At 36.3% G+C, this 18038-nt stretch overlaps 2 protein-coding genes across 2 annotated transcripts in view; both read left to right on the forward strand.

The window, feature by feature from the left end:
• CCDC141 (coiled-coil domain containing 141) overlaps nucleotides 1-4007 on the forward strand; it is a 103694-nt gene extending 99687 nt beyond the window's left edge. The window contains exons 27-30 of the mRNA XM_027810731.2: nucleotides 1444-1598; nucleotides 1691-1820; nucleotides 1917-2082; nucleotides 3827-4007. Of these exons, the coding sequence (XP_027666532.2) occupies nucleotides 1444-1598; nucleotides 1691-1820; nucleotides 1917-2082; nucleotides 3827-3950 (575 nt within the window). The 3' untranslated portion in view covers nucleotides 3951-4007. The remainder of the gene's footprint in view (nucleotides 1-1443; nucleotides 1599-1690; nucleotides 1821-1916; nucleotides 2083-3826) is intronic.
• An 8967-nt stretch (nucleotides 4008-12974) lies between these two features.
• TTN (titin) overlaps nucleotides 12975-18038 on the forward strand; it is a 238711-nt gene continuing 233647 nt past the window's right edge. The window contains exons 1-2 of the mRNA XM_055719331.1: nucleotides 12975-13065; nucleotides 17281-17484. Of these exons, the coding sequence (XP_055575306.1) occupies nucleotides 12975-13065; nucleotides 17281-17484 (295 nt within the window). The remainder of the gene's footprint in view (nucleotides 13066-17280; nucleotides 17485-18038) is intronic.

Below are 18038 nucleotides of genomic sequence, written 5' to 3' on the forward strand. Positions count from 1 at the left end.
GCTAAGCTTGAAAGCTTGTTGCAAGTTAGAGCTCACCTAAGCAGTGGATTTATTAATACAGTGGGTGAAAACATCTGCATCACCATGCTGACAGTTCCACAGTTCCACATATTGGGCAAAAATAGCCATGGGCTCAATACATTTAGGTTTAGAAGTTGCTGGGCACTTTTGTGAGATACACTGATTTTTGTTTCACAATAGCATAAAGAAAAAAAAAATCATCCTAAATGAATGGAGTAGTGCTGGCATAGTTGAGAGCAGCTTCACGCTCTGTTATTTATCACACATTTCAGTAATTAGAAATTAGAAAATCAGAAATTAGAATTCTTAGAAATTTCCATTTCTAAGAAGGCTGGTGATTACTGTTAAATACTTTTGACACATGGTACAATTCATAGTAAAGAGGAACAAGACTTTCTTTATGTGATAGGAATGCGAAATGCTCATTTTTGTTGTAGTATATGCCTCTGTGTGTGCTTCCCTGTGTTAGCATCTTCTGCTTTGGATTCCCTGTGTCAAGAATACTTAGTCTGAGTTCTGAGGTTGTCATCTTTTTTGCTGTGGCCCTGGAGGTGGAATGTAAGTGGAACTTCAGGTAGTAAGTAATACAGTGATCCAGTAAATCCAGATTTACAGCTCATTAAGTTGTATGTCACATGAAGCAATGCTTTGATTCAGTGCAAACGGATGCTGATGTATTTGTATTAGCTAGGCCTTGTACTGGCTCAGGTGTCATCTGTCCTCCCGCAGCTGGCACGAAGCCAGCACAAACTGAATCTCATGTGCTCTGATTGTTGAAGTAGAAATGCAATTACTAGCCCATCCTTGATCTGAATCAGATTTGTACTGGATGATCTGATAGTACATCGTTTCAGTATTAATGATGGCCAAAATAATGATCTTGATCAAAGTGGTACAGAGGCCATATTCTGGCCCTCATCCTTGTTGCAAATATAGATAAATCTTTTTTTTTAATTTTTTCAATAACTTTTTTTGAGTAGAAGGATAGGGGGAAAAAAGTGAAGAAAGAGCATGACGTACATCAAGGCACTAAATGCAAAAGTTTGTTCTCTTGAATATGTCACTTTACGTTTGTGTGGAATATTTACTCTTCCACCTTTCTCTGAAACACAATCCACACAGACTTGCCTACTACCTACACAAAGGACATGATTCTTCAGTATTACCGTGGAACTAATATTACTGTACCGATGCATGAAATTCTTGGATGCTTAATATCCATGCATTTCAACAGACTTTATAGTATATAGATAAATTATGTCTGTCTACTAACTGTCTAGCAAACAAGTTATCCTGAGTTCCAGGCATCCATAAAGGTTCCTTGTCATGCAATGTGGTGAACTTTATAATTATGAGAGTGGATTTTTTTTTCAGTTGTTTTAGTTGTGTTTTTTTTAAATACAGTGAATAATTTTTTTCCAGTACAAGGAAAGCACCCACACTTCATACAAAAATTTGGACATACAACTCTACAAGAAGGAGAAGATTTAATCCTGCATTGCACTATACATGGAAATCCCAAACCACATGTCTGCTGGACAAAGGATGATAACCAAGTGGTATCTGGAGACATTAGTGTATGTTCTAATGTTCTTGAATATTTATTGAGAGCAAGGTATTTTGCTTTATGCTACTAATAATCCCCTATGTGCATTCTATTGTTTTACAGATTGAGAAATTAGGAGATACCTATTACCTTTTAAAAAGAAATGTGGTCCTTGCTGATACTGGGAAATATATCTGTGTTGCCAGCAATGAAATTGGAAAAGCACGCTGTTCTGCTTTCGTAACAGTGATAGGTGATTCATCCTGCCAGCTGCATTGCATGTTTTTTAGGCATGTTGTTGCCATATTAAAGGAGTACCTTGTTTCCACTAATGCACATTTTGTTTCAGAGAAAAATAAAACCCCAGAAATTTCTGCTGTAACTCAGGCTAAGTCAGAATGGGAAGATGGATACTTTTCAGAAGAAGTGACTGTCACCACAACTGAGCTAGTACAAGCCCATGACATACATTGTGTGCAAGATCAAAGGCCAGTGGCTAAACATCTCCCAGTAAGGTAATTTACAGCTTACTCTGTGCTGTGTCTTGTAACATTCCAAGTGCTATAAGTACCTTAATTTAGAAAGCACACATCACTCTTCCTAATCCTATGAATTTTTGCATAATGTAAATTAAATGCATGTATGACTATCTTTTACACTTAATTCTTCATCAGAAGATACGCAGTTCTGTTAGATGAAAAAAACCTTGTAATACAGTAGAAAATGCAATTTGTGCAATAAAGTATTTAGTGAAATATTTTTTTTTAAATCTAGGTATCTTAATCTAGATATTAAAGTAAGACTGAATAGCTCAAACATAGAAAGTATTCCAGAAGTTCAAACTGGTAGAACTACATGAACATGAAGTTTTAGTAACATTATATGTAAACAAAGTTTTCTAATAGGCAGGCATTTTATTTAGAAGAGTAAGTAGCAGTCCTAATAGCACAGGAACAGTCGTTGTTTATTAACTGATTAAGGATGAAAAAACTTCCCACTGCAATTTCAGAAGACTAAATGAGAAACATGAAGTCAGTAGTCCTTGTGGTGACTTGTTGTGCAGGGTTAAATCTTGCCTCCTGCATTTAGGCTATGATAGCCTACTCAGATTTATGGTGCTAGAACTGCCTGTCTTTTGTTGAGTAATATATTTGGGCATGAGAGAGTTTTTATACCCTGTGACTGTTACAGATCTGGTTTACTATAAGTTCACCGTTTACTGGAAGACTCAGACAAGATGAGGCTATGTAGGGATGTAGGTGGGGTTTAGGAAGATGTTGTGGACATAAAAATAAGACTTGTCATCAAAAGTTTTCAATAGAAAATACCTGAACAATTCTATTGATAAAATCCATTACACAACTCTGAAATGGGGAAGACTGTTTTATGGTGAAAAGCTGGTTTCATGATGATACAGTAAAATAGCTTTCTTTCTAGAAAGTATGTGGAGCAATGTAATGGACTAGAGACTCCAGGAATCTCATGGCTTTAAAGAAGTGATTGTTAATGTGACCTGGGAAAGTGGTTGAGAATCTGTGGGATTGCTGTCAGGCTAGTCTTTCACAGTCTGCTCAAAATGTTTACACTAGTCACATAAAAATGTATTTGTTGCTTAAAAGTGTCTGAATATTTTCTGAACTTTTCATACATAGTGAATTCTATGGCAAAAACCCATAGAAAAAAAGAAAGAGCAGTGTTCTTTTGTCTTTATGTTCTTGAGGTTTGTCTGTCTAGATGTAGAACAACATGTAAAAGGGAAGGAAAATTATCATGTATGTTGATTCAAAAACTGTATTTAATCATAAACTGCCTGCACACTTTCCTTCATGTCCAGCTGATCAAGCATTGATCCCATATATTTTGTTCAGGTTTTTTCTGTATTGCTGTGAGATGACAGATATTCCAAAGCAAAAAAATCAAATGCAAGAAGACATTAGTTTTACTTAGGACAAGTAGAGAATTCAGTATGATAAAAACATATAGATCATACAGAAAGGTCAATTTTCTCCTCATTTTTCTCATCTCTTCTGCTCTTTATAACTAAAGTACCCTCTGGTTATTTGTTACTGTCAGTAAGATGAGTTTTAGGATGCTTTATGTTCTGTCTGGAATTACTCTTTATTTGATGTCTAATCTTACATTGTCTCAAGACTACAGAGAACAGTCTATGCCAACCACCACATTGTCGCTTACGAAAGAGGATGCTGCAGCTGCCACCATTAAAAATATTGGCAATATTAACTGACTGTTTTAATACAGGTTTAAAGAGAAACTGTGGCTTCAAGGAGTGTATCTTGAACTTGAGAGACTACAAGAGATTAACTTCAATGTGGTACGTGCTCCAGTTCTTCCACCTGCTGCAGAGGATTGGAAGATGGACTAATTGCGAGATGCCCAGTTGGCGAATGTGTTCATGTTGTTTGCTGTGTCCATTAGTAGGTATTGGCCATGGGTGAGAAGATGAATCTTTGAGTGCTGTTCAATTTATATGTAGGTTACAATTTATATTTTTTCTTTACAAATAAATCATTAATAAAATTCACTTGTGCACAGCATTTATTAGACAGTGACTTCTAATTTCTTGTAGTTTTGTTATGGTTTGTTTGACAAATCTAATAGAAGGTGATGATGGAAAAGAGAGATATTAGCCTTTAAAATTACAGATCTTGTTAGTGATTCATCAGTACCCACTGTTTTATTCTTGTACAAATTCCATCAACACCATCAATTCCATCAGCAGTTCTTCCCACTAGCTTATATAGAAAATTCAGACACAAACAAATGAGGGCTTAAAATGAGTTTGTAACTACAGAATTCTCCAGTTTACTAAATAACAGTGTTCATTACCTTACTTCTGACAGCTTTAGAGGTATTTTGAGGAGACATGGCATCAAAAGGAGTGGTTACTAATAATAGTAAATCCTGTCTAATGCATGCTTAGTACAAAGAATGTCTTCACGGAAGAGAGAGTTTCTTTAAGACAATGTGATGTTGCTTCTGCTTTCAGGCCTGGATTAGTGTGACAAAGCAGTCCATTTCCAGTTGATGCAAGTCATTACAGCCCATGTAATCCAAGGAGCAGACTATGTAGTGATATCCACACTACTTTCAGAGCACATCCTTAGTTTACCTAAGGATTTCCCAATGATAGAACTCTTCAAGACCCACAGAACCCATTCAAGGTACAAAGAAAACCTGAACTGAAATAGAATCTTTTGGATTGTAGGGCAGTCATAGCAATATGATGAAATTTTTGTCTCCGTGTCTTGAATTCAGAGTCTAGGTGTCTTTTTCACTTCACTGCAAAGCTCCTTGCAGAGAAAGAGGAGGATTTTCATAGTGTCATCTATTTGCAGCATTGAAAAAAATAGTTCAGAAAAAGCTCCATTTGGGGTGGCTCTTTGACTGGCACAATAACCAACAGAACATCTAGTTAGACTTGGAAATAACTGTTCTTCAGCTTGCTCCTTCTGATTCAGATTTTCAAAGTCCTGCGTAGCAAATGATTCATGCTACTTAGACTTCAGTTTTAGTGCACCGCATATGGCTTGGCCACTACCACGGGTACATGTGTATTGTGCAACTGCCTATTGTGCAACATTTTGTCATTCTTTATAGACACATTGGTTAGGCCTACACTGGGTTTGTATTCCACAGCAATGCACTCTCACTTCTCACATAGAGCAGACAGGGGTTTAAGCCGTGCTGCATCTTTGGGCTGCATCCAGGTAGTTGTCATCTGTGCAAAACTGGAACTGAAATTGAGAGTTACTTAAATAATAATACCAAAACATTAAGCATTTGTCCCCAGCAAGGTGCAGGTTGGCTGGTAGAAACTTAAATTTATCTCTAAATTAAAGTAAATGCATAGAGAGGAAATGAGCTGAAAAAAAATGTCATGTACATGTCTTCACCTGATCACATAAGTCACTTGCTTGACATTATGGAAAAGTCAATGGCATCCTGCCCACAGAAGAGTCAGAAGGCTGTGTATATGTGCACATAAATATAGTAGCTGAGGACTGAGGTTCATGATCTGCTTATTTACCCTCTCACTCTCAGTTTTTTCCAAAATGGAACGGAAAAAATATCAAATATTTTGTGGACTCCATAAAATCACCTTTCTGCTGACTTTGTACATGTTGTTTAAATTTAAAGATTTCAGAGACAATGTCACAGAAAATGTTGTTTCTAACTGCAGTCACATTCATAGAACTGACAAAGTAAGTATCAGACAATCCCCCCCACCAAAGTAAAAAAATCTCTAAAATGTATGTTCTTGTATCAGCTGGAATCTGTAAGTATGGCATATAAGATTTTCTATTTAAAAATCCTTTCTGTAAAAATAGAAGTGTAGAATTCAATGCCTGCTGATCTTGATTCCTCAGCAAATTGAAGGCATTAGGGGTTCTTGCTTTTCCTCTTGATTGTCAACCTGTAAGAAGAACTTGAACTTTAATATTTGAGGTGGGCTTTTTTTCCCTCTTGATTCACCAAACACAGCTTTACTTAAAAAAAAAATAAAATACACAAATGTGTTAATGCTTTTCTAAATAATAGATGAAGCAAAACAGAAACCTGTATGTCTGTTCTTACTTATGGTTTTCTTACAAAATAGTTGAAAATGGTATTTATAAACAGATAAACAACAAAACCCAACAACAACCTTCTTTAGCCAATGAGGAACACAGCTGTTGTTCCATGTGTTCCCAGGGAATGGTTCCATTCTGAAATGTGGTGAGTATATTTGTCTTTTCATTTTATAAGTCGTAGATACCTAAGAATTTGTTAAAAGGTCTGCAAAATTTGATGGAATGTATGTATCTATTAAATTCTAAGGACTATGTCAATGTTGGTTAAAATTTGTCCCCAGTATTATGATATTAATTATTGTTTTGTGGAAGGAAGTGGAACAGTTAGAAACACATTCTTTACTCAGGATCCAGGTTTTGTTAATAGGGCCATGGTTTCTAAGGTGAGGTGCTGAGTGAGTAATGTTTTTATTCGTTTCTTTTTCCACATACATAAATGTGCAGGGATGATGTATAAAGAAATAATATACAAGGAAAACTTGGGAAAAGTGATGTCTCTAAATCTCTTCCTTAGATATTTCAAAGGAGATGATATGAGTGATAACTATCAACATGAAGTTAGTGAATATGAACCCTGATAACTATTCTGCACCCGTTCAGATCTAGTCACAATTCCCAGTAAATTGTTCATATGTGGAATAGCTAAAGTTGTTTCAGAAATTGCTTAATGCCTTAGTTATCTTTTCTGCTTTGGGAGCAACTGGTGGTGCCTTCTTCAGTAACAAACAATTTTCTGCAAGCAAGTTTTAGTTTGTATTGAAAAAGATTAATATATCTTGCATAATCAGCTGCAATAGCTCAGATAAGAGACGTTAGTGTTTGAAAATGCTGCGGTTTCTCAGAAGACAGCAGCAGCACACAAGTGTGGATATTCTTGTGAATATAATGCATTTTATAGCTTTTATTTAAGGTTCTAAAGGTTTCATTACAAATTACTGTTTATAGTGTTTGCAGAGAAGGGGGAGTTGATGAAGGTGGTGGAAATGCTTTTTAATTTCAGTCAGGATTTAATGGTTTAACAGTTAATAATTCTTTAGATATTTCTAAGTTTAAAGAAAAGTGGGTGGGAGGAGGGAAAGCAAAACTTTTTTTCAAAAGTAGACTTTAGAAAACTGGAAATTCAGCAAGGATATAATACCAGAATATGTTTTGGGTTGTGTTTTGTCAGTTCTGTAAAGTTTTAGGATGGCATCTTTACCAGTGAGAAGTTTTATTTAAAGTGATCAAATTATTTATTTCATTACTCCCTTGGTTCTGCATATTTGGTTAGGAGAAAGTGCAAAATGAAAATAGCGTATGAGAGGAGATATAACAGACATTGTATAGGAAAGAACAGGACAAAATGCAGGGAGTGAGGGAAAATGGAAGTGAGGAAGGAAATGCGAGAGAGACATTCTTTCGCAGTTTGCAAATTAGCATGTGTAGATAGATCTAGAGACTAGGAAAGAAAGGGTTTATGCTATATTGGCTGTGCAGCTACAGCACATAGTATATGACTACTGTTTGACAAATAATGAAAAAATGTTTTTTAAAGAAACAAATCAGGAAATTCTGCTTTGAAAAAGCACATTGAAAATGTGCCTAAATGGCAGTTTGAAACTTTCAGTGTTCAAGAAACAATGAATCTATCTTTAAGCTCTGACTAGAGTCTTCAGCTTTCAAGGCATCTTCATACGGGCCTACTTAAGTAATTGTTGCTTTTGTGCAACTCCACTCATCAAGTTGATAGCATTATTGGAATTAATCGAAGTGAATCACATACAAAGAGGTTGCTGGTACCCACACCACAATGTTGCATTGTGTTGAAGATTATCTGCTGTTTCTTAAATGTATTGTTGGTATATGATGTGATATGTGTACTATAGTAATGTTGGCAATGTATATACTTCAGTAGCAGACTGAAGCAAATGCTGAAATTTCCATAATAATCACCAATTTGTATGTCTGCCTGAAAAAAATGTCTTTGTCATTATCTGGATCTGACTTTTTTTGATCTTAGAGCAAAGAAATAATACTGGTTTTACCAGCAGTGTCTTTGCTGCACAATAATAGGACTGAAATCATCCTTCTTTTTATTGTGGCTACACTGTGTGACTAAACATGTAGAAATCACACTGGGCTCATAGTCACTCTTAGCAGAAGACATGTGATGCAAGTAATTTGTATTTCCTTGAGAAATACTGCACTGTTCAATTCCATTTCTGAATTCCCCAGCAAAAGAAAAAGTTGAGAAGGTACAAATTTCTGTTGGAAGTAGATTTAATAGTGATCAAAAGCAAATGTAAAACTTCTGAAAAAAAATAAGTGGGAAGGAACATACATTTAAAAATACAATATATTTGCTTTATGTATTTGAATGCAGCAACATTTTTCCTTGTAACTTTCTATTGTTGTCACCAACTGTTGTTAACTTGATTGAAATAGAAAAATTTGAACTTCTAGCCATCTCATAACTTGAAAAGTGACAGTTTGCACATTTCTGTCAATTAGAAATTATCACATGTTCATAAACTTTTTCATTGTTCATTTGACTTAGACGTCATCATTAAGCTAGCTGTGTGTGAGCTGCAGATACTAGCCTGTGTTCTTTCTCGAAGTTTAATTTTTCACTGAATATTGGAGTGTTCAACCACAGAATAAAACAGGCATCTGCCAATTTAGTAAGTCTCTATTTAGAAGCAGAAAACAGATACCTTTTTCATAGATCTCTTTGGACATTTTGTGTCTTTTAGTAGAAGCTAACTTGTTCTCTACGCTAATGCGTAGAGTTGTATTTGTTATTATACTCTTATACAGAGAGAGGTCTGACATCTGTTCACAACAAAGAGTTAAAAATTAACCGTAGTACTCTGACTTTCAAACTCTGTGAGAGTTCAGATAGTACTAGTGTAGAGACTGTTCTAATTTCTGTTGCTGTTGTAACTGCTGCATGCCAAGAATAGCCATAAAGTTGGTATCTTATGGGATGGATAAATTAAGGGCAAATCAAATTTCTGAAGTTATTTTATGAGATCACAGCAATATGTCCTTTCTCATTTATTTCAGATCTGCAAACTATAATATAGTATCCCCTTGCATGAATCATAGTGGTGGTATTCTCTCTTCTTGGCGTTATCTGGAGCTCATGCTGGAGGTTTCCTTCAGGTTGTTTCCAGATGCAAGTGCAGCTGATAGTACAAAAGTCCAACCTGTGTTTACTTCTCTAGGTATCCTCTGGGAGATCCTTTTCAATGTGGATCTTGGTAATAGCAGACTGAAGTCCTCCATTTACCAGAAAAGATAAGCGCATGCTTGACTTCAAGCACCTCAGTAGTCTTATGAGCTAGTTATGTGCTCAGAGTTTGCTAGGCATCCATTATATATATATATTCCATTTCTTAGGGAAGGGAAAGGATATTTAGGTAAGAAGGTGTCGATAGAAACAGGCAGATGTGGTGTGGCAAAACATGTTCCATTCCAGCTATAAATGAGAGTAGCATTCTAATGCTGAATTGCAACCTGCTCTAGAAGAACCTGCTTTAGCAGGGGGTTGGACTAGATGATCTCCAGAGGTCCCTTCCAACCCTGAACATTCTGTGATTCTGAACTCTGGCCTCTGTTTCAGAGGTAACCAATCTAATGGTACAATTAGCTGCATAGAGTGAGGAAGCTGGGCTAGTGGAAGTTCACAAACTAATATGCTGTTCTGTGGATGATTAACTCTGTGATCTTCACAAGGACTCCACAGGTCTAGAAAAAGGTCATTAGACTTCTGATTTTTTTAGAAATTACAGTAGTTGTCCGTGTTAATTTACTCTCATAAAATTTGTATTTCTGCACTTTGTATGGTACTGGTTTTAAGATTTACTGCTTGGAACATCCAACAGAAAAATTGTGAAGGAAAAAAAACCCAGCAGAGTGCCAAATCTATATATTACCAAATACAATTCTAGAATTCAAAGGTACGGAAAAAAAAAAAAGCGCAGTGTATTCTAATAGTGTTTGGCCACATGTCTGAGCTCAGCTTACTTATTTAGTCTTGTGATTGACAGATGCATTTGGTAGCTTCTTGGATGTTTTGTAATGAAAGAAAGGCTGAATCTCACTGATATGACTACTTCTGAGTTGTCCATATAAAACACTTCTTTATTACTTTCTTCAACTTCTACTTATGACTTGGGAAATTTGCAATGGCTTGTAAACTACACAGTATAAATGAAATTGAACTATAAATCAAAAACTTTGGAACAGATGATGTCTCCTCAGTGAATCCCTTTTGTGCTTCCAAAATTAGCATTGTCAATCAAACCAACAGGTGGTGTATGGTTACACAGAGTGGATCCCCTCTCACAAGACACTTTCTTTTAGGAAGCCAATCAGAACTGGCACTGACATGATGAGGCAGACCTGTCAGCAGAGCTGGGGTATATAAAGCAAAACAACTATGTTAGCACTTCTGAGCAGTCGTGCATTCCCCGCCTCGCCTCGGGTGTAGGGATTGCAAAAAAACAAAACTACACTGTCAAGACTGTGTAGTTTTGTTTTTATGATTAGAGGCTCTACAATTCTCATGCTGGGATTGACTGAAAAAATCTTACTCTGGATAAGGACGTCGTTCAAGAAGATTTCGTTGGGCTTAGCCCACTCTCACAGGCACTTTGAGAGATCAGGTTAGTAGCATGTTTCTGCTGGTGTAATAAGTATTTTATCAGTCATTAATAATCTCCTGATATGTTCTATTATTTATAAATTTGCCTGCAGAGGGGGTATAGTTTTCACTGGATAGACATGGAGCACTTAAATTCTCTGGCAAGATTATGTCTTAAATTTCTGGAAGTAAGTCTTGATAACAGCAAAAAGTTTTCTCAGTATATTTATTGTTAATGACTATATAAATTAAGATTTGAAAAGTGAGTGGAAACATATGCTTAACTTAAAAACTCCTTTCTGTGGGGAGTGTTCAAGGTTATGCTACTGAGAGATAAACTGAGAAGCTCCAAGAATAGCTCTGATAAAATGCACATGGTATCAGCTTAGCGCTGATGACTTTTTAAGGGAATCAACTGCTAAGGTATCAATTACATGGCAGCTCTGGAACACTTGTCTGCTGTCATTCATAGCCAGGAAGGTTATTTCTGGAACATGACATTTCAGATGCATACTTTCAATTCTAATTATACAAAAAGCCTTATAGGATCAGATCTTCATCACCAAAATTTGGCTAGATAGTGAAATACATAAACCTAGTGTGAACTCAATGACAATTCTACTTAATTAGATTATTTCCAATCTATTCTGAAGTCAGGAAATTACATATATAAGCTTTCATAATGTTTTATTATATTGTAAGATTATTTCCATATATTCTAGTTGAGCTTCCAAACATAATTCTAACTGAAGTAGATTTTAGTGAAATAGGTGAGACATATTTGTCTTCATCTTCCTTTCAGAAAAATGGTGTTGTGTTAGAATGAAAAGTTGGTCATTTCTTTCTAATTTGAACTCATTTCCTCTCACCTTCAAAGCTGAAAAGCTTTGATAAAAGGCTGTTCCTCTGTCAAGCTGGAACAAGTATTTAGATAACCAGTAAAGACAATAAAAAGGAGCTCAAAATCCCAATACAATATTCAGTTCTGCCCTCATGCAGTTATTGTTATGTGGGTATCAGGCACTGATTTCAATGAAGGAACTCACATCATGAAGAATTTGAGCTGCTTTCAAAGGTAGCATAAATTTGGCTCATAGTGAAAGAAACTTCACTTTCTCATTAATTTTTAGGTTAAGCCTGGGACTGTCATAAAATATAAGGTATAAAAGCCAAAGTAAACAATAGTAAATATGTGAGTGAGATTGACTTGAAAAGATTGTGGGGTAAGCCCTTGGCTCTCAGGGGAATTTTTATTGAGAAAAAATCTAACTTAAATAGATGTATGATACTATTAAGAAGATACTAGCCACATTTAAAAAACCTGCACAGTTCAACGTCAGTAAATAAATATGTTCATGCAAATATAAAATATTCATGATATAGAAGCTTTTCTAGCGGTAGCGTGCAATTTCAAAGTAGGATTTTGTGGCATAGGAAGAGAAAGCAAACTTTTTCTTTAAGGTTTCACATGGATCTGCAGTTGTTCAAACCATCAGTGTCAGTGGCTACCTTATATCCTAGCTCACATTTCGACAGTGGCTGTCTTCCCATATTCAAAATTCCACTAAGATACTCTCTAAGAAAGAGTAGAATTTTATCTGCATTTTTAATGCCAATATGCTTCTGTGTAAAATGAAATTATTCACTACTTCCAGACTACTTGTAAAAAAAGCCTCTTGGCATTAGATTGTAAACCTTCACTTTTTTTTTTTCAGTTGCTACTTATTGACCTAGTTGTCTTCCCATTCAAGAATTCAAATGCTTTGCACTAAAAAGTATTTTCAAATAATTTAAAAAAATGTTTACATGGAGATTATTTTCTCTTTCAGTAAAGGACATGCACAAATAATGGACAAATAGGGGGTAGATGACCTGCACAAGGTCATGTAGTGACTCAAGCAGAACTTTGTCTCCTGCTGCATACTTGTAATGCCAAATCACAGCTTCACTAAATATGTTTCAAATCCAACTCAACCAAGTGTCCCCTAAGAGTAATTTGCTACAACTTTGTCAAAACCTACAGTTTTCACATTTCACCAGGTCAATGTGATTTTAAACTGATAAGAGTAAATTATTATGAAAATAATTACAAGTATTCCTAAAATCTAGCAAGAAGGATGTGTGTATAATAACAATTTCATCATTGATATCTAATTATGTTTTTGTTGCTTTCAGAGTGCCTGTCAAGATGACGACAAAAGCACCAACATTTACGCAGCCGTTACAAAGTGTTGTGGCACTGGAGGGTAGTGCTGCAACCTTTGAGGCTCATATTAGTGGTAAGGTTTTGATTCGTTCTTGCAAGACTGATTATTTTTTTATTCTTAGGTTTTGTAAAGTTTATGCTAAGACATATGATAACACTTTTTGTAGATCAGAATCTGATCTGAATGGGTAAAGATCAGTGCTGAAATGTAAATATATATCCGCATCATATGGTACTGATCAGCATTGTGAGATGCTGTCAGATACCCACACACTGCAACATTCCCAGTCAACAGCTAATCATCCTGCCAATGAGACTGGTGTCTAATTCTCATCTATGTTAGAATCATCAAAACTGGGGGGAAGTAGCATTAAAAGTATATGCATAAAAATACATACTGTGCTAATAAAGGAACTTCGTATGGGTGCAGAGAGAGTTATCTTGTTTAGATGATGATGGTCAGACAGAATGAGTTGCCAAGGTGCAAAAGGCAAGACATAGCATAGTTCTTTATTGACCTAGTGCTAAGCCTTACTCTGGCTAAGTTGTATTTCTGCCTTCTGTGCCTTTGAGTTTACTTCATTCCAGAATTCTGTCAATGGGGTTAAAAGCACAAAATCTAGGTCCATGTGGCCACTGAAGAGGGTAGAAAACCCTAGTTTGCTAGACAGTAGATGTGTATGGTGGTCATGATGGTAGTACAAGGCTGGATTAACATAATTTGTTGATGCAATTTAAAGAGGTCAAATAATTTTAAAGGATACTTCACTTTGCCAGTCTACACACTATTAAAGCACCCTCTCTTCCATAAAACCCGATGCAAACCCCTGAGATAACTTTACTAGATAACCAACACCCTGTTCTAAAAGTGCCTCTAACCTCGGCAGTGACTAAGGAGAAATGACACGTGTTCCTGCTGATGGAATTATATTGTCTTACAGGCATTAGCAATGTGATGATCCACATACCGTAAAGCAGTACCCAGATGCTCTATGACAGGTGCAAACACATGAGCTGTCCAACTATAAAGATCTCTGATATCTGTGGTCCACTGTGGTTCCTCCCTTGGTCCCTTTGGATAATGCTGGCTCACACAAGGTGTTTGAACATGTCCTGTAGTCTATGCCATATATTTTTATGCCATATTCTGTTATTTGGCCCTCTACTCTTCAGTTCATTGCCCTAACCTTGTCTTATTGTCTGTACACTATAAATTTTCCATGTAAGTTTCTTTCCACTGATGATTGCAATTCCTATTATGAATACATAAATATATGATCAGAACAAGTTAGGATGCTAGTATTATGGCTCAGTATGTGATTTTGGCTATTTTCATTGTGTGATATCATGGAATACTTGGAAGGGGAATTTGATTTTTTACTAAGAGAAGATACAGCACTTTTTCTAATAGCATATACCATGCGTGTATTTTAGTCTTAAATATCATGTGAGGCAATCTCCTAATAGCTTTTATTCATATTGTGATGTTCTTGAATGTCTTTCCTGCCCCAAAAGCATCCACCAAGACTGACAGATCTGACGGTGGCTTGGCATTTGGGTTTTCAATGTATAAAAAATATGCACCTTTTACTTTTTGAACTAATTGCATAAATAATGGACTACACAGCTTTATTCTACTACCTTGTCTGGCCTTCCTATATGTCTGTTATTCTGTTATTCTGACTTCGAAGTTCAGACTTTTTTTTAATCTTTGGTAACACTGCCCTTTTATATGTAACTCAGGTGTTAATACAGAGCTACAGTTCAAACGTGAAGAGCATGGTTAATCTAAGAGTACCAAGAAGAGCTTAGAAACCATCTGAGATGCAATTTTGCAGTCTGTAAACTAGAACAAATGAATTGTACTCTTATATCAGCCTGTGAATTAAGTGCCACATAACAAAGATCTGATATCAGACAAAAATACCCAGTACCACGCCCTGCACTTGGAAAGCACAGAACACACAGACCCCGTGATTAAAAGCATTAAGTGCCAGAGGGGATAAGGCAATCATCACAGGGGGAGCCCTGCTGGGTGAGCAGTGACTAAGGGGACATGAGACAGCACGTCATCCTCAAGAAAGTCTGCAGTGCTGCTGGGATTAGAACTGTGCCCATCCTCATGTCTCCACAGTACTGATCAACTATTGAATTTGTTCATAAAGGACTAACCTGTACTCCGCGTATTTCAGGCATTACCTAATGCAAGACAGCCTTTACACTCTGCATATTGTTGAATACAGCACATTGATTATACACACAGGTTGGCAGTTCCTGTCACAGCATTGTCAGGACAATATTATTGAGTTTAATTACTTAAGCAGTGAAGTTGAGGCACTTCAGGTCAATTTTCTTCTTTTTGACAATAAAGCTCAAAAAACCCTCAAGGACAGTTTTAAAATGAAAGAGAATGTGTCGTGTGGCACATGTAGAAGTAAATCCCTACTTTATATAGTCCAGACAAAACTATAATCTGAGGTAGATCTCACCTTTTAGTCCCCAGCTCTGTGGCATGGGACTAGCAGAGTGCTAGTAAATTTGTGAAGTTGAGTTTCTTTTAATACGAATTTGGGCTCAGATTTCCAAAATGGCTTCTAAATTTGGATCCCTTGAACATACAGTTTGAGACATCAGAATAGACTCAATTTTTAAAAATGTAGGCCGTGTTCAACCTACCACTTAACCCCCTGTGTTTGTTAATCATTATAGGATGCTGCACTAAGAAAAGAAAACATTTTGGTAATGTTTCAAGAAATTCACTGTTGACAACATGATTTTTTTGGTTGCCTAGCTTAAAACATTTTGAAACTCATTTGCACAAATGTTGAAGACACATACCTCTGGATTAAATCAGTGGCATCTGATGGATACTCTTACGTTCATGGTGATAATGCCCAAGTTGTCCAATACCAGTAGTAATAAATTGAATTATACCAGCCCCATCAGAGCTGTTTGATAACTTCCATCTGCGGAATTAACAATGATTAAAGGTATTTTTTACCCTTTTGATTTTGAATCCTCTCTAAAACTGGCCACATTCTCTTTCTCTTACGTACGTCTAAAAATCAGTTTTTCAACTATGAGGAAAATTTAAAATTTTCCTAACCAAGTCTGGTGTGACAACAGATGATCAGCAAAAGCTTCTCTTTCATTTTAGTCTCACCAGTCATATTCCTGGCTCATTAAAACCCCAAATAATGAAATGAGATTATAGGAGGAATACTCCAGAAATGAAACAGAATTATGTAGTCCTGTGTTTTTGCAAACCACAGAAAGTAGAACTGGGAAAATGAAAGCAGCTGGAGTAAGCACAATCTCTGATCTCATTCCTGAGCCCCTGTGCAGTACAATTGGTGATTTGGCTTGAGTGGGGAAATATATGAAGTAAATTTGCAGGGATTGTCACTTTAGAGAAATGGTGTCCTAGGACTGCAAAAAAGACTTTGAGGTGGAACTGTCTCCTTTGGAAATTAGCTGTTGTCCTTATGTGGTTCATGTAAAAATTTTACCTGTTTGTCAAATGTATTTCAGTTGCTCAGTAAAGTTGGCTGAGTAGAATGCTGGCAAAAGAATTTCCATTAGGAATCTAAAATCACCATTTAAAGCTAAAAAACCAGCTATAGATACAGGTGAAACTCTTCTGACCAGAAGAGTCTTGTTGATGACCCTGACAACAAAATAATAATATATTTGAACAGCAAAACGTCAGCTGATTCCCCCAACTGTTTTCTACTATACTCACACAGAATACACCCCAGGAAAAGGAAACAAACCCCCCAAAATATTACTAGCATTTGGTGTTAACATCTACAACAGTCACTTTTTCTGTCACTTTATTTTCTACAATCATTTAGAGTTAAGAGAACTTGGTTGGAAGTTCTGATTTTTGCTTCGTCTCCAAACTATTGGACTGGATAAATTTGTTAGCAATAAGCAGTACTACTTAGATACTAGCAAATAAATAAATAAACCAACACCCTCACATGGATTAATTCATCCCCCTTATAATTTTGATGAACTTTTATTCCTCAACAGGATTGCCGAACACTTCAGTCCACTCATTCAAGTGGTTTCCTAAATGCAGTAGCCTGTGCAGGTGTCCTGTTGCCCTGTGTAAAGACCTTTCTAAAAAGAAATTCCTTTACCACTGTGTCACTGGACATATAATCATAGATCTGTGCCTATGCCATTACACGCTGCTATAACTGTTTATACATGAACAAGTATTATGGTAATTTTGGATATCTGGCATTTCATAGCATCTTAATTTCCTTTTGTCTTTCTTTAGGTTTCCCAGTTCCTGAGGTGAGCTGGTATCGGGATGGCCAGGTTCTCTCTGCTGCAACTCTTCCCGGTGTGCAGATCTCGTTTAGTGATGGCCGCGCTAAACTGGTGATCCCCACCGTGACAGAAGCAAACAGTGGAAGATACACCATACAAGCCACCAATGGATCTGGGCAAGCAACTAGTACTGCTGAGCTACTTGTCACAGGTATCAGGCAGCTAAAGAAAGACAGCTTTCTCTGTTAGCAATGTGAGAAAGAGAATGATAGCAGAAGTGTCTCATTTAATGAAAAATGTATTTGAAGTATGTGATCAGCAAAGAAATAGCAAACCAAATTCCTTTCCCTAAAGCAGTCTAGAATTCAGCATATATTCTCACCAGTAATTTCTAACAGTGTCCTTTACAGCTTAACTGCATAGAGTTTAATCTTGATCTTATAAAATCCTAATCACAATTACAAACTTCTGGCTTAACCCGATATACTTCTGCTCATGTGGTCTGTCACACTGGCTACATTCAAACTACACATAAAAGAAAGGATAAAGTTCTGCAGGATGGAGCCTTTAATGATATTTAATGATATAAATTATACTTAATACAATCACTAACATAAAGGGGCATGCTCAAGAGACTTTCATTTACTACCTATGGTTGTAATCAACCTATCTCTAATTCTAGAACGTCTGCAATTATTGGCTTTGCAATCAGAAATTTTAAGCACATGAGAAAAGTTGAGGGTGCTTGCATTTTGGCAAATCAAC

The sequence above is a fragment of the Falco cherrug genome, chromosome 8 (assembly GCF_023634085.1).
Source record: "Falco cherrug isolate bFalChe1 chromosome 8, bFalChe1.pri, whole genome shotgun sequence".
NCBI classification, from domain to species: domain Eukaryota; kingdom Metazoa; phylum Chordata; class Aves; order Falconiformes; family Falconidae; genus Falco; species Falco cherrug.